This window comes from Babylonia areolata, chromosome 4 (assembly GCF_041734735.1).
Source record: "Babylonia areolata isolate BAREFJ2019XMU chromosome 4, ASM4173473v1, whole genome shotgun sequence".
In the NCBI taxonomy this organism is placed as follows: domain Eukaryota; kingdom Metazoa; phylum Mollusca; class Gastropoda; order Neogastropoda; family Buccinidae; genus Babylonia; species Babylonia areolata.
The window spans coordinates 3,750,320-3,772,819 of record NC_134879.1 but is presented as its reverse complement, the minus strand read 5'-3'; the positions used below and the strand labels follow the sequence as shown (position 1 = coordinate 3,772,819).

Genomic DNA, 22,500 nt, shown 5'->3' with positions numbered 1-22,500 from the left:
CTACACTTCGACACAACACGACGTTACACAACACTACACTCCGACACAGCACAGCCTGACACGACATGACACGACACGACATGACAAAATAACACACACACACACACACGCACGCACGCACGCACGCGCGCGCGCGCGATATCATCGAAGGAACACTACACATACAGGCACATACACGCCCCACCACGACACGACACGACACGACACGACACGACATTCCAGCACAGCACAGCACAGCACAGCACAGCACAGCACAGCACAGCACAGCACAGCACAGCACAACACGACACGACACGACACGACACGACATTCCAGCACAGCACAGCACAGCACAGCACAGCACAGCACAGCACAACACGACACGACATGACACGACACAAGAGCTTGCTCAGTGCAATAGATTTCCACATTACAGGATGACATGCGCCGTAGCATAATATTAATATATTTTACATTTCCATATAAACAGTCTCACTTCTCCCTAACCCCCCTCCCTGTAATGTTTGCGTGGTGTTGGCAGAACACAGCAATAAACAATAAATACCGAAAACACAGGAGGACGGTTGGCAGGTCTTTTACTTCATTTCGCTCTCGCTCTTCAAGTGACGTTTATCTAGCTATGATGTCATGATAGAAGAATATTGCGTCATAACAAAGGGAGATTGTCAACTATTTACTTTCGCTTCTTAACATTAAGCTACGATTCAGTCATGGACACAACATTCCTCTCTACCTTCAATTAATTTTTTTTTTTTAAAGTAAATAGGATGAAATATTCTTAAGTCAGTTAATCTCTTTATCTTAAACTTATGAATCACTCTTATGATTATAAGTAATTGATATGGTGCTTTTATAAATATTGTCTTTTAAAATTTTACGCCACAGCTCTGCAATCAATGTACTGTCATACTGATTAGCAAATGTCAAGTCACTTTGCTGGTGAATATCAGAGTTCTTGATATATCAGAATTCAGAAACATTTTTTTTTTAATTCTAAAGTATCTATTTATCTTAATTAGGTAAATTCTTGTGGAATAATCAGTTCATAAGATTATATCACTATAACCGTCAGAATAAACTTTCAAAACAGATAAAGTAAAACTTTCCTTTGAAGTTCTGTGTGAGTATGCATGTGTTTGACTGTGAGTGAGTATTCATGACTTACGCGAAACGCAACACAAATAAAATAAAACCAAAACACTTTAGCCTGGAGCAGCAACATTCAAATCACATGGTCAGAGTCTTGGGTCACTGAAGCACAAAGTCCTTCAGTCGTTCATGCAGTCGACGTTTGCGAGTTGGTCTGACCATTTGCTGGGCTGGAGTTGGAGGACCAGATATAGCAGAATGAAGACCAGGTGAGACGGTGTGGTGACTGGTCGTAGGTGTCGGAAGGCCAGTGACAGGTGTTCGTGGACCGTTCATGGGAGTGTTGTGACCAGGCATTGAAGTGTCATCACCACCAGGAGCTGAAATGCGATGATCTGGTGTTGGGTGATGAGCAGGCTGTGAGGTTGTTCGCTTAGGAGTTGATGGATATTCCTGTGTTGGGGGCATCTCACATTCCTCTTCCTCCTCTTCGCTGTCTGTACTGTCTTTGTGGGAGTCTGGGAGAATGCGTTTGAAGAACGACGAGTTCCTGGTAACTTGCCGTGAACCACGCTGGGCTGTGAGCATGGTTCCCTTCTTCTTGATGATGGTGTATGGCTTTGGGTTGAAAGGAGGGGTAAGCTTGTTGATCTTGGGTTGTTTGATTAGCACGTGATCTCCAACTTGAAGGTCAGAAGGTGTGACGCGTCGCTTGGCGTCAGCGTATGATGCCATCTTCTGCTTGCTCTTTGCATCATGGAGAGCAATGTAGGGGTGTGTGGGGAAGGGGTGTTGATGACGTCAACTACAGGAAAGCCAGTGTTCATTTTTCTGCAGTTCAGAGCCTCAAAAGGGGATATATTCGTGGAGGCATGAGGAGTCGCACGATACTGCATCAGGAAAACTTGTAACTGTGCTTTCCAGTTCACGTTCCCTACAGTGGCAGCTTTGATGTTTTTGTTCAGAGTTCTCATAAAACGCTCTGCTTCACCGTTTGCTTCAGGCCATAAAGGAGTGATTTTCTTGTGCTGGATTCCCCGTTCTTCAAGGAAAACACGGAATTCTGCACCATTAAACGGTGGGCCGTTGTCTGTCTTGATCACTTCAGGAAGTCCTTGGCGTGCGAAAATGGTTTCTAGTTTGGAAATCACAGTCTTGCAGGAGGTTGAGCCAATAACTTCCACTTCTGGATAGCGACTGTATTCATCAATGAGGACTAGGAGATAGTCACCTGAAGGGAATGGTTCGGCAAAATCCATTGCCAAACGGGACCATGGTTTGGAGGGTAGTGGGGTGGGAAGTATGGGTTCTCTGTTGGTGGTACCTGGATATGAAGACTGGCAAGGGATGCAAGCCTTCACTGTCTCTTCAACAAGTGCGTCGATGCCAGGAAACCAGACTTTTTCCCGAATAAGTTGTTTTGTCCTGAAAATCCCTTGATGAGATTGATGAGCGATGCCAATGACTTTCTGCTGAAGTGACTGTGGGATGACCAGTCGATGGCCACGCAGCAAAAGTCCATCGTGTACAGAGAGTTCGTCTTTGAACAGGACAAATTGTTTTAAATCAGGAGAGTACCACTTCCCTGTTTGTACTGCTGAGATCACTTTCTGTAGGATTTCGTCTTGCTGGACTGCTTCCCTAACTTCTGTTTGAGTCATTGCCTTGGGAACACAATTCTGGGTGATGTATCTGATATATGACTCTGATGCGTTCTCTCTTCTGGGTTCAGACGTGGGATGTCTGCTGATGAAGTCTGCTGGATTTTGTTCGTTTCTGCCAGGACGGTATTGTAGATCCATCTCGTAGGGCAGGAGTCGAAGTCGTAGACGTTCAATTCGAGCAGTTGCAGGCTTCTGGTTCTTCAGTATTCCAATGAGAGGTTTGTGATCTGTGTGCAGCACAAATGGAGATCCAAAGATGTACAGGTGAAAGTGTTCAACACCGAAGACTATCGCCAGCATTTCTCGTTCTGTTTGTGAATACTTTTTTTCCGTATCTGTCAATGCACGACTGGCATAGCAGATTGGTCGGCCATTTTGGGTCATGATGGCTGCAAGGCCAACTGGACTGGCGTCTACCAAGATGTCCGTTTGCTTGTGGGGGCTGAAGTAAGCCATGACGTGTGCACTAGTCAGTGCACGCTTCAGTTCATCAAAAGCCTTTTGTTGAGGGGTATCCCATGACCAAGCAACGTCCTTCTTTGTAAGCTGTCTAAGGGGCTCTGTGATGGTAGCATAGCCTGGGATAAACCGAGCGACATACTGTGTCATTCCAAGAAATGACCTCACATCAGCTGCGGACTGGGGGGGCTGGGCGTTTTCGATGGTCTGAATCTTCTCAGGGTCTGCTGATATACCGTTCTGGCCAAACACATGGCCAAAGAAAATGAGTTCGTTCACTGAAAAGACACACTTGTCTCGATTCAGCTTGGCTCCAACTTCATTCAGTCTGTTCAGGGTTCTCCGAAGACTTTCATCATGGTCAGCTTGCGTGACACCATGTACAATGATGTCATCACTCAGGTTTTTGGCCCCTGGAATATCTTGCAAGATCTCAGCAATGGCGTTTTGAAAAATTTCAGCTGCTGCATTTACGCCAAATAAAAGTCTCTTGTAACGCCTCAAACCGACGTGAGTGGAGAACGTCGTGATGTATTTGCTGTCAGGGTGCAGCTGTAGTTGGTGATAAGCGCCTGATAGATCTAGTTTGCTGAAAACAGTGGATCCGTTCAAGTCAGCAATCAGTTCATCTATTGACGGCATAGGATGCTTCTCTCTCTGAATAGCCTTATTTGTCTCCCTCATGTCGATGCACAGACGGACGCCACCATTTTTCTTGGGGACTACCACAGTTGGGGAAACCCACGGAGTTGGACCTGTCACTTTCTCGATGATATCGTCTTTTTCTAGGCGTGCAATCTCTCGTTCCACGTCTTTGCGTATGTGGAAGGGGATACGTCTGTGGCGTTGATGTACCGGCTGAACAGATTCATCAATGTGCAGCTTGACTTCCATACCTTTGATCCTCCCCGGTTCTCCGTCGAAGAGCGATGGGAAATCGTCAATGACGTTGGTTGGTATCTTGGAGGCCAGGGCAAATTGGATTATGTTGAGTGCTTGAGCTGTATCTGCACTGAGGAGGTTATCAGTGTTGCCTGTGTCAACCACATAGAACTTGGCAAGTGTCTGTTTGTCTTTGTAGGCAATGTTTGTCTGCATGTAGCCTTTGACTGGAAGGGGAATTTTCGAACCATAGGCATAGATTTTGGGACAAGGTCCATGTAATGTCTCTTTATTTGCGAGCCTCTTGAAGGTATCGACCGTGACAATGTTCACTGTTTCCCCGGTGTCGATGATGAAGCTGGTCAAAGTGTCACCCAGGTACACATTAACTGAAGGTGCCTTTGATGCTCGCTTGCCAATGCTAAATATTTCTTCACTGGAACTGTCATTGGGCACATCATTATGAAGTGTGTGTGTATACTGATTGTCAATGTGCCCAACCCTCTGTTTCTGGCCAGACTCACAAACACGGGCGAAATGATTCAGTTTCCCACAGTGACGACATTCTTTTCCCTTCGCAGGGCAGAGTGTATGCGTTGTTGATCCACCACAGTAACGGCACAGAGCAGCACCATCACTGTCAAGATGTGAAGCATGGCGACCTCTTCCATGTCTGGACCTGGAGCCGCGACCATGGGTATTGCGACTGTGAGCAGTATGATCACGACTGGAGTTGTGACCTGTATCAGCTGAAAGTTGATGGCCAGGACCCTTGAAGCGTTGGCCACGTCCCGGACGACGATTGCCTCTAACTGAGTAAGCAACACCATGGGCCTCTTTGTCTGGGAGTGCACTAGCACTGGAGATGGCGTTGGCACTGGCATTGACAGTTACTGAGTTTTCGATAGCAGAAGCTCTAACTTCAGCAAGTTCCAGACTGCGAGCTTCATTGAGTATTTGTTGTAGATTGAGGTCGTCCTTCAGAGCTTTGCGTCTCACCCGAGAAGATGTGCATCCTTGAATAATTTGGGATAAAATCTCATTGTCCATACTGTGGAACTCACAGTTCGCTGCTAGACTACGAAGTCTTGTGTGAAAAGAGTCAATTGTCTCACCTTGTGTCTGTGTGGCTTGTCTGAACTTAAAAGTTTCAAATGAAATGGTCTTTTTGGGTGTGAAATGAGTCTGAAGTGATTTTTTTAACGTTTCATATTCATTGGCCTGCCCTTGATCATTTACTGCACCCACACCTTTTTGTTCATCAGTCATTGTGTCGTAAATTTCATAAATGTCCTCACCACCATAGTGGAGGAGCATTGCCTTCTTTCTGATATCTGTGTTGATGTCCATTGCAGTCAGAAGATTATCTAATCTATCTGCCCATTTTTGCCACCGGGTCCCTGCTGTGTTCTCCTCACCATGCACAACAAATTTTTCAAATGGGGGTAAACCTCCAGCCATAGTCACTGAGTCACCGAGTGTTTTAAAAAAAAATATTTTGGGTTCGCCCACTTCGTGACTGGACCGTTCAGCACACCTATTTAACGATAGGGAGCTCACGATGCGAATTCAAGCTATCTCGTAGCTTCCTTGTCGCAATATGGGTTCAAAGCTATCTCGTAGCATCCTCGTCGCCAGATGTAATGTTTGCGTGGTGTTGGCAGAACACAGCAATAAACAATAAATACCGAAAACACAGGAGGACGGTTGGCAGGTCTTTTACTTCATTTCGCTCTCGCTCTTCAAGTGACGTTTATCTAGCTATGATGTCATGATAGAAGAATATTGCGTCATAACAAAGGGAGATTGTCAACTATTTACTTTCGCTTCTTAACATTAAGCTACGATTCAGTCATGGACACAACACTCCCCCGTTTCTCTCTCTCTCTCTCTCTCTCTCTCTCTCTCCCTCTCCTTCACGGCATTTGGAAAATCACACACCCACACCCAATACACACACATACGCACGCATGCACGCACAGACACACGCGCGCACTCAAAAATACACACACACTCAAAACACACACACACGCGCGCGCGCGCGCACACACACACACACACACACACACCACCACCACCACCAAAAAAACAACAACAAAAACAACAACCACAAAAAGCAAACAAACCAACAACAACAACAACAACAACAAAAACTCCACCCAAAACAAAACAAAACAAAAAACACAACTAAAGCATATCTCACCTTTCAGAAGTTTCAAAGATCCGATCCGCACGGCCGATCGATTCCGATGGTCATCGATGTTGTAGACCATGTCGTTTCTTCTGCCGGCAAGAAACTTTTTCAGACGGCTGAAATGGTTATAGCCATCCAGGTCCTGTTCTCTCACGGCTTGAGCCACGTCTCCTGAGAGACGCAGACACAGAGGATTTATTCATCAAGGCCGTAGTACCCCCCCACCCTCCACCCCCATCCCCATTCAGAAATTCAGGACAATACTGTTTCTCTTAACTTTAAAGCTTTATATAAGGACCATGCGAGATTTGTTATAACACCGTCAACAGATGATGCCATCAATTCAACAGAATTGACACAAACAGAGCGTTCCTATTATTTCTGTTGAAATAAAGTTTACAAGAATACCATGCAGTACAGGACACTGCAGAACAAAATGAACTTCATCTTCAGTTGACTCTTTGCACAAAGGACACAGCTTCTTTGAATGATTAACGCTTTTACAGCGATACCAGTGGATACTGATTTCAGAAATGCGAAATCAAAATCCTGTTAACATGAATCCTAAGTGTCTCTCAATGTTCAGCAAAAGATAATTCTTAATTAAATTTGAAGATGAGAGAGAGAGAGAGAGAGAGAGAGAGAGAGAGAGAGAGAGACAGACAGACAGACAGACAGACAGACAGAGAGAGACAGAGACGGAGACAGACAGACAGACAGAGACAGAGAGAGACAGAGACGGAGACGGAGACAGACAGACAGACAGACAGACAGACACACACACACACACACACACACACACACACAGACGGAGACACAGAGAGAGAGAGAGAGAGAGAGAGAGAGAGAGAGTTCAATGCACCGATGTCGGCAAAAGCCTATAAGACCTTCAACCTGTAACAAAAAGAGCGTTTCGCTTGGTTTGCCAGTTCTGCCACATACAATGAATAATTCGTCGACGACGAACTCGGTGACAGCCACTGCGATTCACCACAGCTGATAATGTCATCGAAAAGTTACAAGCAGAAGGTTCTCACATTTAAGAAGTGGGTGAAGACTAAAGAATACCCCGTTTCCAACGACGAAAGCTATAGCCAGGGGGAGGGGGTGTGGGAGGGGCATTCGGACACCCACTGGGCATCAGATGGGTTCCAGAGAAAGAGAGAAGGGAGAACACTGAGCGTCCCCCATTGAGTTATGTCATTCTACCCCGCAGCTCTCCTGGACCAGCGCAGAATAAACAGGGTGGTCCACCGACTCCTACCCAGATTTGAGTGTGCTGTGGGCTTAAATGGGGAGACTGGGACCACACAGTCGAGTGTCATCCACTTCAAGGATGCGTCTTTGGGTGTGTTGCTCTAATTACCTGACCAACACTGCAAGTGTCTATATCTCTTGGGCCTGGTTAACGCCGGGATATCATTATGACAGGAAGCGTGGAGTACAGCCTTGTCACGCAGTCCCAAACCAAAATGGGGAGACTGGGACCACACAGTCGAGTGTCATCCACTTCAAGGATGCGTCTTTAGGTGTGTTGCTCTAATTACCTGACCAACACTGCAAGTGTCTATATCTCTCGGGCCTGGTTAACGCCGGGATATCATTATGACAGGAAGCGTAGAGTACAGCCTTGTCACGCAGTCCCAAACCAAACTGGACCTCCATAGCAACATCGTCATCGTCATCGTCATCCTCCTCCATCATCATCAATATAAACGAAACAGTCTCAAAGTCTGTGGCCTTTCACGCCCTGCTCTCATGTTGACCTCAGTTTCGATACCCCTCCACTTCTGTGCTTGGGGTGAGTCCTGTCAATGTCTTCAGTGTCGGCAGATTCATGGGGGACTGTTGTTTGAGGGACGTGGTGGCAGTCTCCACTCTGGGAGGGACGCTCACTCAGTCTGGCTCCGTGACTAAGCCATTATTGTCGTTAGTAGGGGGCTTAGTAGGTAGTGTCCTAAGTACGTTAAATCGGAATAGGCACCATTGAACACCACCGAAGTGACTCAGCAGCAGTGCAGGGTCTTCTCTGGTGTGTGGCCTCCTGGCGACCTAACATCAATGGTTCCCTGTGGACTGCCGACGCTGGAACTGTGACGGACGAACCCGGGTGTGGCCGTGTATGGAGGAATCTAAATGAGCGGCGTGAGAGTAATGCCACTGAAATGGTGCAGATGATGGGGCAGCAAAAAAAAAAAAAAAAAAAGAAAAAAAAAAAAATCTTGTAATCCATGTCAGCGTTCGGTGTATATGGAAACAAGAATATACTCAGCATGCACACCCTCGAAAACGGAGAATGGCTGCCTACACGGCGGGGTAAAAACAAAAAGCAGTCATGCAGGTAAAAGCCCACTTGTGTATTTACGAGTGAACGCCGCAGTTGCAGCCCACGAACGAAGAAGAAGGAGAAGAAGAAGACCCTCCATACCTTTAGCAGCGGACAGAAAGGTGGGGTACCAGTCCGTGACGTGCACGAGACTGTCCCACGTGGCGTTGACTTTTGTCAGTCCCCGGGGGTAGACGAAGATGGTGTGGGAACGGGTACCTCCCTCCCAGAAAGAGGCCTTCCCACCCCGCAAAGGCCAGTTGCTGGACCCGTACTTGGTGGGTCCTCCGTTGTCCGACAGGTAGAGGAGGATGGTGTCGTCAGTGATATTCTGGGAACATTACCCAAGGAAAGTGGTAGTGTGTGTACAAGCGGTTGTCATGGGCGCGTTTTTGACTCACTTGTGTCAACAAAGTGAGTCTATGTTTTAACCCGGTGTTCGCTTGTCTGTGTGTGTGTGTGTGTGTGTGTGTGTGTCCGTGTGTCTGTGTGTCCGTGGTAAACTTTAACATTGACATTTTCTCTGCAAATACTTTGTCAGTTGACACCAAATTTGGTATAAAAATAGGAAAAATTCAGTTCTTTCCAGTCATCTTGTTTTAAAACAATATTGCACCTCTGGGATGGGCACAAAAAAAAAAGAAAAAAAAAAGAAGCCCAATTATATGCAAACTGCATTTACTGTTATATTTATATTTTTTTGTATTCTCTAAAATTGGCACTTTGACCTCTTATTCTGACACAACAACAAGAGGAGTCATTATTATCATTTTTTGTTCAAACAGGAACTTCTTTTGCTAAGTATGGAAGTTTTATTTATTTTGCAAACGTTTTGGTGCAGATAGTAAAAAAGGGAAATTACTCTGTAATTAATGCTAGGGGACTTAATTCATCACAAGTGAGTCTTAAATGCCTTGCCTCTCTTGTTTGCTTTGTTATTAGTGGTGTTTTTTTCCCCTATTTCTTTTACATCTTCACGTTTACAATTTTTGTCACAGTATCACGCAAAATCATCTCCTTTGTGATATTTTAATCACATTAATAATATTCATTCCGAAATGATGCTCAAAGAAGGAATTTATTTGTAAACATTAGACACGACCATTCTTAAACTACATCAAGACATAGTTTGAGTTTTTACTTCTGCTCTGTTCTTTGAGTTTTTACTTCTGCTCTGTTCTTGTCGTCTGCCTTGAAAAGCCATGGCGGGTTTTAGATATTCTAGGTTGTATTCGGTGATTATGAAGATAACCCTCGTGAAGATCCAGTTTAGGGTTGTACCATTCCTTTCAAAAAGAAAGAAAGAAAGGAAAACCCTTCAGCATCAACCAGGCTCCACAGGGAGGTGGTGTTTTTTTTTCTTTTTGTTGTTGTTGTTGTTCATATTTTGTTGTACAGTTCAGACAACTTTCCATGTAGGAGGAGAAAGAATGTAATGTTCATTAACACCCACCCCTTCCACCCCGGACCCCCTCCCCCCACCTTCCACTTCCGACACCCACCCCCTCCGCTTCCGACACCCACCCCCTCCGCTTCCGACACCCACCCCTTCCACTTCCGACACCCACTCCCTCCGCTTCCGACACCCACCCCCTCCCCCTCCGCTTCCGACACCCACCCCCTTCGCTTCCGAAACCCACCCCTTCCACTTCCGACACCCACTCCCTTCGCTTCCGACACCCACCCCTTCCACTTCCGACACCCACCCCTTCCACCCCTTCCACTTCCGACACCCACCCCTTCCACTTCCGACACCCACCCCCTCCCCCTCCGCTTCCGACACCCACCCCTTCCGCTTCCGACACTCACCCCCTCCACTTCCGACACCCACCCCCTCCACTTCCGACACCCACCCCCTCCACTTCCGACACCCACCCCCTCCACTTCCGACACCCACCCCTTCCGCTTCCGACACCCACCCCCTCCACTTCCGACACCCACCCCCTCCACTTCCGACACCCACCCCTTCCACTTCCGACACCCACCCCTTCTACCCCCGGCACCTAACCCTTTTTTCCCCTTAAGTCTGCGTGTATTTGTTTATAATGACTTTTTGGAAATCCGTTTTCTTACCATTCCCGAGAAAATCAAGGAAAACAAAGACAAAATCAACAGGAAATCCCATCTAATTTGAAAAAAAAAATGGCAGCAGCTATCCTGGAAAACACCACCACCACCACCACCACACACGCGCGCGCACACACACACACACACACACACAAGATTCGCACGGAACAGGACCGCGTTTTATCATCTTTTTGTTTCTTTTTTTGTGTGGAAAATATTTGTCTTATCACGATGTTTTTCACTGAAATATTGAACTGTGAACAATTCATTGCCACTTAACAGCAGGCCAAACCTGAAACTGGACAATGAAAAAAAAAAAAAGTCATCAACTGTGTCTTTGTTGTGCGTTGTTTTACCGGAAGCTTCCCCCCCCCCCTCTTTGTTGGTGTTGTAGAATGTCTCACGTGCCTCACAGGACCTTGCATTATGATGCCATTCAAAAAGCTTTCAGCCCTTTAAGGTCTTCTGCCTGTGCAGCTCTGACACCCTGGTATGTATTGGCCTGGCTGCATACACGGGAAGGGGTGCCTCACTTAACAACCGCTCAACCACAGGCTGTCAAACTTCACATAATGACTGAAATATAATTTTGACACAAACTGCTGAAGTCTCAAGATAAGGGATGAAACAGTTTACTTGTAACTTAAAACTAAAATAGGAATAGTAAAATGTCGGCTTCTGTCGATGTTGAAGGTTGTGGGCTATCTTCTTGATTCTAATGTCCGTCACTTTGTTCAGACCGGCTGCTAATTTCATATCCACTTTTCCAAGAATTATCGGATGAATTATATATAAAATTTTGTCATTATCTGGGTCGAATTCGCTGCAAGAGTCCATCATACTTTCATCTTCACTTATTGTGCAGTAATCCTTTGACGTTTTACCATTTCCGTGCGGAAAACCGGATACAAAATGCCCACATTAATCATCCGATTTTTGGATCGAGACTTTGCGTGCCAGTGAGGAAGGCAGTTGAGTTCGTGTTACTTCCCTTACTTAGCAGTCTAATGCATAATAATGAGCTAGCGAACTGGTTTAAGTAAACGGAGTTTTTCCCCCGCCTCAGGAGGAGAATGGCGATCAGCCCGAGAGGCGGGCGCAGGGGGTGAATGAGTTAAAGTTAAAGGCCCCAAAGTCTTTTAGGTCCATCGGGACAGTGAATTCATAGATATGCACCGCTCCCGCTCGGCATAGGTGGGCAGGGCCTCGGCACAGGAAGGCGGGACCCAGTCCTCTCCTTCCGCCGATTAATTAATATACCCTTCCCCGACCTCATTTGTATTTGCATTTGTAGTTCTTTTCATCACAACAGATTTTTCTGTGTGAAATTCGGGCTGCTCTCCCCAGGGAGAACGCGTCGCTACACTTCAGCGCCACCCTTTTTTTTTTTTTTTGGTATTTTTTCCTGCGTGCAGTTTTAATTGTTTTTCCTATCGAAGTGGATTTTTCTACAGAATTTTGCCAGGAACAACCCTTATGTTGCCGTGGGTTCTTTTACGTGCGCTAAGTGCATGCTGCACACAGGACCTCGGTTTATCGTCTCATCCGAATGAGGTTCCCTCCCATAGGTTTGAGCCTAGGTAGAAAGTGAGGAAAACTGGAGCAGGGTGTCTTTCTTTCCTGAGCCTCGAACCCTGACCACTGGTGAACACCATGGGTCAGATCTCCAGCAAGCTCAGTGACCGATTCTGCCACGGCGCCTGGACCTTATTCATGCACCACAGAACGAGAGGTGCCTGTCCTGATGTTTGTGATCAATGGTCTCTCCACTGTAACGCTAAGTCATTTACAGCTTAGTCCTTTGTGAAGGACTATACAGCTTAGTCTTTTGTGAAGGACTATGACTCAGAGATTAGGTGGCATGACTGCAATGGCTCTTAGTGCTGCCTGCAGCCTTGGAGGTGCTTGCTGGCCTTTGGGAAGCATCCCCAACCGCCGACTGTCCTAAAACCCTCTTAGCCGAGAGAGTGTGTGTGTGTGTGTTTGGGCGGGGGGGGGGGGGTGGGGGGGGGGGGTGCTAACGTGGGCAAGGACACTCTCCACTATAACCAAATTCCGGCCCGGATGGCCAGGATGGGACAGCTGATGCCTCCTGTCCTGTTGAGGTGGACACGACTGACTGTCATACATGCATTACCTCCTCCTCCAGGGTCTGTGTGATATTGCCGATACTCTCATCCAAGGCGGCCACCATGGCGCAGTGGATACGTCGTTTCGTTTCATTCACGTGGGAACAGTACTTGTCAATGTAACTGGGGAGAAACACGCACGCGCGCGCCCACGTACGCACACACACGCACATGCACATACATATACACACACACACACACACACACACACACACACACACACACACACACACACACACACACACACACACACACACACACACACACACACACGCACACGCACAAAAGTCACTGTCGATAAATCTCACTAAACTGATTCGGAGTAGCAGGCACAGGTGGCTTAATGTAGGACAATGGTTGGGTACAAATCAATAGCATGTGAAAACCAAACCAAACTACCCTTGAAGGCGTTCTATTTGATCAAAAGGTTGTTATTATGGGGAAACCCGATGTAATAAAAATGATGGTTTGAAACTGAAGCACTCTTTCCTCACTTTGATGCAGTCCATATGTTGCTTTTTACATTTCTGTCTCTGTTTTAATCTGAGAGAGAAAATACTTCTACAAAAATAATTATATTTGATACTTTGTGGTTGATCTTCTCCCGATCAGACTTTGTGTAATTCCTCTAGACAGTGTTATCCATCTTTATTCTGGACTTACAATCATAAAAGATGTTGCCCCTTTCGCGTTTCAGAAGTCGAAAATGAATTGCTTGAATGCTCAGCGTATGCAGATCTAAGGAAAAAAAAATTGTTAGAAGATCCAACGATAATTCAAGTATGCACATTGCTTCAAGCAGATAATGGCCCACACAAACGTCATTCATATTGATTTATATTTTATACACACACACACACACACCTCTGCTTGGGTTCCCAAGGGGAGTGAGCGTTCTGGTAAGCCATGTAGATGAAGAAGGGAGCTCTATTTCTGTTCTTGATGATCTCCTGGACGCGGAGAGTGTGCAGTTCCGTAGAGTAGTTGCCCTTGTTTTCCCAGGCGATGCGGCCATTGTCGCGGAAGTCGAAGGATTCGCCGTCAGAACCTGAAAAAGATAGTGAGGGAGAAGACAATGATAATGACAGCTGTTTTCTTGTGTCAGGCGGACAACACCAATGGTGCCAGGGGTTCTTTTTCAGTGCGCCGACTGCATGCTGCACAGGATTCGAACCCAGACCTTCACGGAAACTGTTCTGGGAGATAAGCGTCTTAACCATTCTGTCACCTTCTTCCCCGTCTTTTTATTTTTAGTTTCAATTGTCTCAGATTCAAGACTCACGGAACACTGTTACGTTGGGCACTTTCGTTTCAGCTGGTTATATCTGATGTTCCGTGTTCAGGTTTAACGCCTGCAAATAGCTCTGACCATCAGAGAGAGAGAGAGAGACAGACAGACAAACAGACAGACAGACAGACAGACAGAAACATACAGAGACAGAGACAGAGAAACACAGAGACACAGAGAAACACAGACAGAGAGAGAGAGACAGAGAGAGATAGACAGAGAGAGACAGACAGAGACAGAGACGGAGACAGAGAAACACAGACAGAGAGACAGACAGACAGAAACAGAGAGACAGATGGATAGATAGATAGAAAGATAGATAGATAGTGAAAGAGAGGGAGAGAGAGAGAGGGGGGCGCTTTTTTACGCTTTGATACTTTAATGTCAGTGACCATGAATGGTCCTATGACATGTGTGAAAGTGTCAACATACTAGAGAGAAAGAGAGAGAGAGAGAGAGAGAGAGAGAGAGAGAGAGAGAGAGAGAGACGCACACGCACACACGCACACACAGGGAGACGGAGACATAGAGAGATTCAGGAAATCGAAACAACAAAAAGTGTAAAACTACCTGAGTGGGTGAAGTATCCCTGCTCGCCACTCAGAAAGCCGTAGAAGGTATCGAACCCCCGGTACCTGGGAGTGAGGTTCCAGTTGCAGAAGCCCAGGTGCCACTTGCCCACGGCGTGGGTCTTGTAGCCCAGCTCCTGCAGAGAGGCTGGCAGCAACTTCACGGATTCGTTCAGCCAGCGCAGGTAGGTGCCCTTGATCTTACCTCTTTGCATGCCGATCTTATACGAGTACCTGAGAGGGGAATCGTCTATTGTCAGTTGTACACTCAGACAAAAGCTGCAGTCACACAGTTGGCCCATCCTCACGGTGGACGATCCTTAGGAAACACGGCAGCCCAGTAAACTTGACCACGTTAACCAGACTATTTCGTAACGAGAGAGGTGCTATCAGACAGCATACCCTCGGAGAGATTCAGCATTTCCAACGGCCTGAAACAAGGCTGTGTGCTCGCTCCCGTTTTGTTTAACTATTTTCAATGCAAGTGCTGCTTCATGTGTTAGATTTTAATCATGGTATCTCTATAATGTACAGCCTGGATAGACCAGTGTGTGATTGATCATGGTATCTATATAATGTACAGCCTGGATGGACCAGTGTGTGATTGATCAGGGTATCTATATAAGGTACAGCCTGGATAGACCAGTGTGTGATCAGGGTATCTATATAAGGTACAGCCTGGATAGACCAGTGTGTGATTGATCAGGGTATCTATATAAGGTACAGCCTGGATAGACCAGTGTGTGATTGATCAGGTATCTATATAAGGTACAGCCTGGATAGACCAGTGTATGACTCGAGACGATCGAGCCTGCTGGTCGTCCACGTCCCTCCTATAACCGCATGTTCATTCCGGACTTTTGGATTCGCAGCAACATGCGTGTCCACATCCTGTTCCTACGTTCTCTAAAAACAGCCATGATGGAACACACCAGGCTTAATTGAACTTGAAAGACATAACAGAGGATAACTGACTTAGTACAAACAACAACTTATAAATGATTTATAAATAGTGCATAACATAAACATGACGCATCATATCACTTAGATGGCATTGTGGGTTGTAAATAATATCATGCATGAATATCGTAGGAACTAATAAAATGATGCGTTCAGTTATACGCAAATGGTATGAGTAAATTTTTTATTGCTTTATCAGTAATACACGCAAGGTTCAAACGTCATGAACGACTAACTAATTTCCAGATTCACCATTCTTTGCACAGTATGAACTTACATTATTATCAGTAACAGCATGAAACTAATATAATTATAGCGAAGAATCTGCGACTTACAAATGTATTTTGAAACCCAATTTAACATGTTATTTTTTCTGCGGTGCACATATGATCGAAAGTAAGCACGACATGCAGATAAAGAGCTTGAAAATACTTTTGAATGATATGAGATGCCAAATACAGACGAGTAGATTAAAAGATACTTTTGAGTGTTGTAATATGCAATATTCAAACGAAGAGATTACAAGATACTTCCGAGTGATATGGGATGCCATACTAGTACATACGAAGCGACTGAAATACACTTTTGAGTTGTATGGGAATGCCATGTACAGACGAAGAGATTAAAAGACACTTTTGACTTATATAAATAAAGTATTATAGTCAGTCGTGTCCGACTATGACCATCAGGACAGCTGAGGAGGCAACCTCTGTCTCGACCAGAATACCTGGTTTTGCGTCATATAATAGTTTTTTTGTTGTTGATTTTACCTGATTTGGAAGTGCTTAATCCAAATCCGTTGGAGGCCAAGTCGTATATGTTGAGCATTTTGAGTTATTGCTTAAAATCCAAAATGGCCGCCACCAGATTCGAAAATTACTAATACAAAGGATGTACGACGCATAACTGTGAATGTTTCGCACCTAATGTTTTTCTCAGTCACAAAAATGATACAGAAAATCAAAATGATTTATAGTGTCTGAATTAGATCATATTTTAGCATGCTTTAAAAGATATTTGCTTTTCCAAAATGGCCGTCATTGGAAGAAAACAGTAGGCTACTTTTCTTGCTCATGATTGGCATGCAATATGAAGTCAATAAATCTGGCAAAGTGAATATGACAGTTGAAGAGAAGTCACAAGCCTCCTTTCCTTCGGGAATTGTAGCATTGAATAATCAATGGTTGCATGTTTAGAAACCAATCAAAGATAAACACGAACAGTCGATGGTGTCGGAAGCCAGTTACTCATGCCCACTTTTCCTGCCCCAGATGTTTGGACAGTTTCTTTTCTATTTCGATGGGGTTGATGAATATGCTGCAATAGGATCCCATTTCTATTTGGGAATACTTCACAAAGCTGTGCTCTCATCCCAGCGTCGTCCCAGCTGAGAGATACAGATGCTTTAATTGTGGTGTTGATCAGGATGATCCTCCATTGGGTCTTCCAGTTTGAGCACGCTCAGCTGTGGCTAGGAGCTAGCCACGGACCGAAACAAAATTTCACCTGGTTCTTTCCCGCCTTTGAGAATTACTGATTTGTAGTGTGTGCGTGCGTGCGTGCGTGCGTGCGTGCGTGCGTGCGTGTGTGTGTGTGTGTGTGTGTGTGTGTGTGTGTGTGTGTGTGTGCTTGCATGTTTATTTTTACAACCTGCCGCCCCTTAGTGTCAACTGAAAGGACTATCTCCTGCAACAGCTATATTTAGACAGAGGCAGCGAGCAGTCAAACACCCTTCGGTGCCTCCAGACATCGCTGTCTGCTGGGAGTTTCTCACCATATTGCACCTGGCCTCCGAACGATAGGAAAAACAGACATAACAAATATTATATTACCGTTAAAAAAAATTGATATATATTTCAAAGCTAGGTATTGCGTGTTTTACAGACTTCCACGCTTGGATTATATCTGAGCTAGAGTTTGATCATAGTGGAGAGTTTCTTGCCCAAGTTACATCCCCACTTTTTCGACCAAGAGGGTTTTAGGACAGTCGGCGTTGGAATGGTTTCCAAAGGCCAATTATCTCTCAAGGCTGTAGCACTAAGAGCCAGTGCAATTTTGCCTTTTAGTTTGAGAGTCATAGTCCTTCACAAAATACAAAGCTGTAAATGGTATCCCATTGCAGTGGAAAAACTGTTGACAATACTGCTCTTTGCTGTCGGCCCAACTGTAAATTGTAATCTGGCCCCAAGTATCTTTCTGAACTCCTCCGTTCTTCCTCTGATACTCGACTTCTCAGGATACCTCACGTCAGAAGTAAGACCTATGGACACAGATCGTTTTCTTTTCTGTGACCAAGCGCTATGCTTGCTCCAGTATTTGCCTCACGCACAAGCTGTATCAGCTCGCCTCACGCACAAGCTGTATTAGCTTGCCTCATGCACAAGCTGTATTAGCAGACGACAGTTTTCCCTCCTTACCCGCGCCCAGAATGTGTGACGTCACTCCGCTTACATCATTTTGTTCTGGCCAAGTTTCAAGTTTCAAATTTTAATTATCCTTTCACTCCTATTGGAGTATGGAGGATTACTGCAAAATACTATTTTCGTGCCCATAACAAACATTTCCAAATACACAACAATGTCACATAAAAGTTGAGAAAACACAAATGTCTTATAACTCCCAAAAGTATAACTAGGCAACATTTGCAAATCTAATCATCTTTCTTAAAGCTAAAATGACTTTTTTGCCTCCTTTGAGCATATTACACAAATTAGAAACCGATTTTGGAGACAAATATTGTTTAGGAACATATCTATTTCGTTACTGATCATAATTGGGACATTCCATTATAAAATGAAACTCGTCACCAATCACAGACATGTTACAAACCTTACAAAGCCGTAACTCTCGTGGTATGCCTTTGTGTCTCCCTGTTTCTATTTCCAGCTTATGATTACTACTTCGAAATCTGAAGAAGCTGATAACATAATTATCAGGCATTTGACATATATTTTTCTCTACCAAATCCACTTTTGAAATTTCGATAAAACAAACATTTACTACTCGCCTCTAGAGCATGTCTCCATAGATTTTGAAAACTATCTCTCAAAGCAATGTTGACATTCTTGCAGAAGGATTCCCTCTCCAAGAAGAATTGACCATCCCAAACACAGTCATACCCTGCTTCTATTAAAATTTGTCTGATACAACTCATCCATTTTGAAGAATAAATACCATTTCGATATAAGTCAAGTAATATCAAATATATTTTCCCAGAATATTTTTCTGTGTTTGATATTACTAAGCTGGTCCAAAATCGAACTAATCTCATTTTCACTAACACACTAATTGGATAAATACCAGTTTCTCCATAGACAATTTGGGTCATAGTATTTCTGTTCAGTTTGAACAAGCGTTTCAAAAATTTCAATTCTAATTTTTCAAGTATATCTACATTTTCATAACCCCATATTTCTGCACCATACAAGAAAATAGGAACAATCATAGACTGGTACATGTCCAGAATGATATGTAAAGGTAAATCTTGATTTCTGGCTGACTGAAGTAACGAAAACATAGCTTTTTGGCCCTGTTCATCAATCATTTTTTTAGCTTTATAAAAAGTTCCGTTTCTACTAAATTCGATGCCAAGATATTTAAAAGAATCGACAACATCCAAACATGCATCACCAAACTTAAAAACAGGCTTTAGCTTGTTTGTAGAATTAAATATCATCACTTTAGTTTTCTTTACATTGACCACTAGTTTCCATTCTAAACAATATTTGTGAAAAACATTGAGGGACTGCTGTAATCCTTCTTTCGTCTCTGAAAGTAAAATTGTGTCATCTGCATACAACAGTACAAATAATCGCATGTAATTATCTAACTCTGAAATGTTAACATTCAATAAAAGATCAACAGATGGACTCTTATGCTCAGTCAAATACAACTCTAAATCATTAAGATACAGAGAAAAAAGCAAAGGCGAGAGATTTTCTCCTTGTCTCACACCCTTACAAATGCTAAAGAAATCAGATTTTTCACCATTTAAAAACACACATGACTTAATTCTATCATACATGTTCATTATGACACGCAAAATTTTACCATTCACGCCTTCATGAACAAGTTTTTGCCATAATCCACTTCTCCAAACTGAATCAAAGGCTTTTTTAAAATCAACAAAAGCACAGTAAAGTTTCTTTTTCAGCCTGCTCACGGCTGGCCCAGTGTCGCATCGCGGTACATCATTGGCTGAGAGCAAACTTGTGTTTCTGTTCCACTGTAATTAATTAATAATTCTTTTGTCAGATCAGTAAACTACAAGTATTATATACTGGCAGAATCGTCGCAATTCCATCTTTAAGTCTGTTCCATTTATGTTTGCCTACGTTGAACTGATTTAACGCAGTTTGTAATTTTCAGCGACGAGCTCGTTAAAACTGACCCTGTTCAGGTGACTTAAATTAAGATTATAAATTCATCTTAAATAACTAACACTTCATTTTATACTCATTATAAAGTAGGTGTTGAGCTCTTTCTTTTGCAACTTATCCGACGTAAATCGGTTCAGGAATCATTTAGAAATCTGTCACTGAACACCTTTAAACAAACACAATTGTCATCGGATTCTTCGTGATTAGTGACGATCTGCTCGCAAGCACACGTGACGGACTTTGTGGTCCGCTAAACTTGCATAAATTGGCACAGTGACTGATGAGTGGTCATTTCATACCTGGTCAGTCATCTGACCAGAGCCTGCTCTCTCTCTTGCTGTGTCACGGGCAGTGTGTCGTGTGTGTCCCCACAACGGCTGACACTTCGCTACGTATTGCTGTAAGTACTAGTGTGTAGAATGTGTTGATTTGTAATTGTACTATTCGACACAGTACTTGTGTTCATATGAGTATATTCAGTTATTGCTTTGTTGAGTTAATTCTTTGTTCAGTTATTGCTTTGACATGTTAGTCACAGCTCAGCTATGATTGATCTAGAAAATCGCCATGTCGTCATATGCTCGGAGCAGTGTTCCATTTGATTCTTTTTAACGTCACAGTCAGTGACGTCTCTGGACACTAATAGTTTGTTCTAGAACGTTCTAGTGAGTGCGTAAAGTTCATTCACCACTTAATGGTTAAGCCATGATGGTTCTTCACTTACTATCTGGTCTATCAGTTTGCCAGTATAATATCAAAGCCACTGATTCTATTATCTTGTTTATTATTTATGTATTATTTTACATGCTGATATCAATTGTACTGCTACAGTGTGCTCAGTGCTCTAAGGTGTGTGTAGTATTCTACTGTTATGATTACAAGATAGTGTTGGATTAATATCAGTTATTGGTTAGAACCACCTGATATGTGTCAGTCTGTTAATTGTAAATTAGTTATCATGCTCTCTCCTATACGGTTTACTCAAGTATAGTGCAACATGATAAACTGATTCATTTGAGTTACTTTGACACAGTATAAGCTTTACCTAATCTATACTGTCAGTGTACTTTCACCAAGTCAGCATCGCTTCAATCACTTTAACTGCGCTGTTTAAATGTATTAGAAATGTCATTTGATGTCTTCACACATATGCATTATGTTGTTGCGTATCCCAAACCTGAGTGATAGTCTTTCCATGTAATATGTATACATGTGCTTTACTATTCACTTGTGTTGACATGTTGTACTTATGACATTTGTTTGTGTCATTCCAGGCACTGTCTTCTCTTAGTTCTTGTCTTCTTCTCATTACTTCTTCTTAGTCTTCTCTTTTAGTTTATAACTATTGTAAATAAACCAATAGAAAACCCCATTTGTGACTGGCCTCTATATATTCCTGGCCTGTGCGTGGGATCTTGTCTATCCTTTCATTCAATTAATCATATTTAGTTAAGTCTTTTGTGCTGTACCCTTGAAGAGCCACTCGGGCCACGGCTAAATTTCAATCGCCAAAGACGTGGAACAAGCTCCCTGATAACCTCCGTCATTCTGATTCCCTCGCATCTTTTAAATCTGGTCTCAAAACTCACCTTTTCCCTCAGCAGTAAGTTCAATAGTGGCAGGTCCACTTCCTTTGCGTTAGCTGTGCTTGACTATGTATGCATACATATGTATGTGTACATAACCACATGCATGTATATGAATGTGTATTGTGTGCCCGTGCGTTTATGTAAGTTTGTGCCTGCCTATGTGTGCGTATGTGTTAGGGTAGCTGTTAGATACACATGTATTGTTAAAATGTATGTACGCAGTGTGTGTGTGTGTGTGTGTGTGTGTGTGTGTGTGTGTGTGTGTGTGTGTGTGTGGTCACATTTTGGTGTGTGTATGTAAAATAGATGTAATGTTTTATGTTAACAAAGCGTTTTTGTAAAGCACCTAGAGCAGATTTCTGGATAGTGTGCTATATAAGTATCCATTATTATTATTATTATTATTATTCTTAAACTTACGTCAGTCTGTGAGATAAGCTGAGTGACATAGGATGCCATATACAGACGAAGAGATTAAAACATACACTTTTGACTGATACTGACGGGCTCAATAGTCGAGTGGTTAGAGCGTTGGACTTTCAATCTGAGGAGGGTCCCGGGTTGGAATCTCGGTAACTGCGCCTGGTGGGTAAAGGGTGGAGATTTTCCCGATCTCCCAGGTCAACACATGTGCAGACCTGCTTGTGCCTGAACCCCCTTCGTGTGTATACGCAAACAGAAGATAAAATACGCACGTTAAAGATCTTAGTAATCCATGTCAGCGTTCGGTGGATTATGGAAAAAAGAACTTACCCAACATGCACACCTCCAAAAGAGGAGTATATAGCTGCCTGTATGGCGGGGTAAAAACGGTCAAAAACGTAAAAGCCCATTCGTGTACATACGAGTGAACTTGGAGGTTGCAGCCCAAGAACGAAGAAGAAGAAGAGGAAGAAGAAGAGGAA

The 22,500-nt window shown here is 43.8% G+C and overlaps 1 protein-coding gene across 1 annotated transcript in view; it reads right to left on the bottom strand.

The window, feature by feature from the left end:
- The window catches only part of LOC143280785 (arylsulfatase J-like), a 29,279-nt gene that overhangs the window by 5,384 nt on the left and 1,395 nt on the right, over positions 1–22,500 (bottom strand). Inside the window, exons 3-7 of the mRNA XM_076585465.1 lie at positions 14,669–14,901; positions 13,675–13,858; positions 12,819–12,933; positions 8,717–8,945; positions 6,298–6,459 (exon numbers count right to left, since the gene is read on the bottom strand). Coding sequence (XP_076441580.1) covers positions 6,298–6,459; positions 8,717–8,945; positions 12,819–12,933; positions 13,675–13,858; positions 14,669–14,901 — 923 coding nt within the window. The remainder of the gene's footprint in view (positions 1–6,297; positions 6,460–8,716; positions 8,946–12,818; positions 12,934–13,674; positions 13,859–14,668; positions 14,902–22,500) is intronic.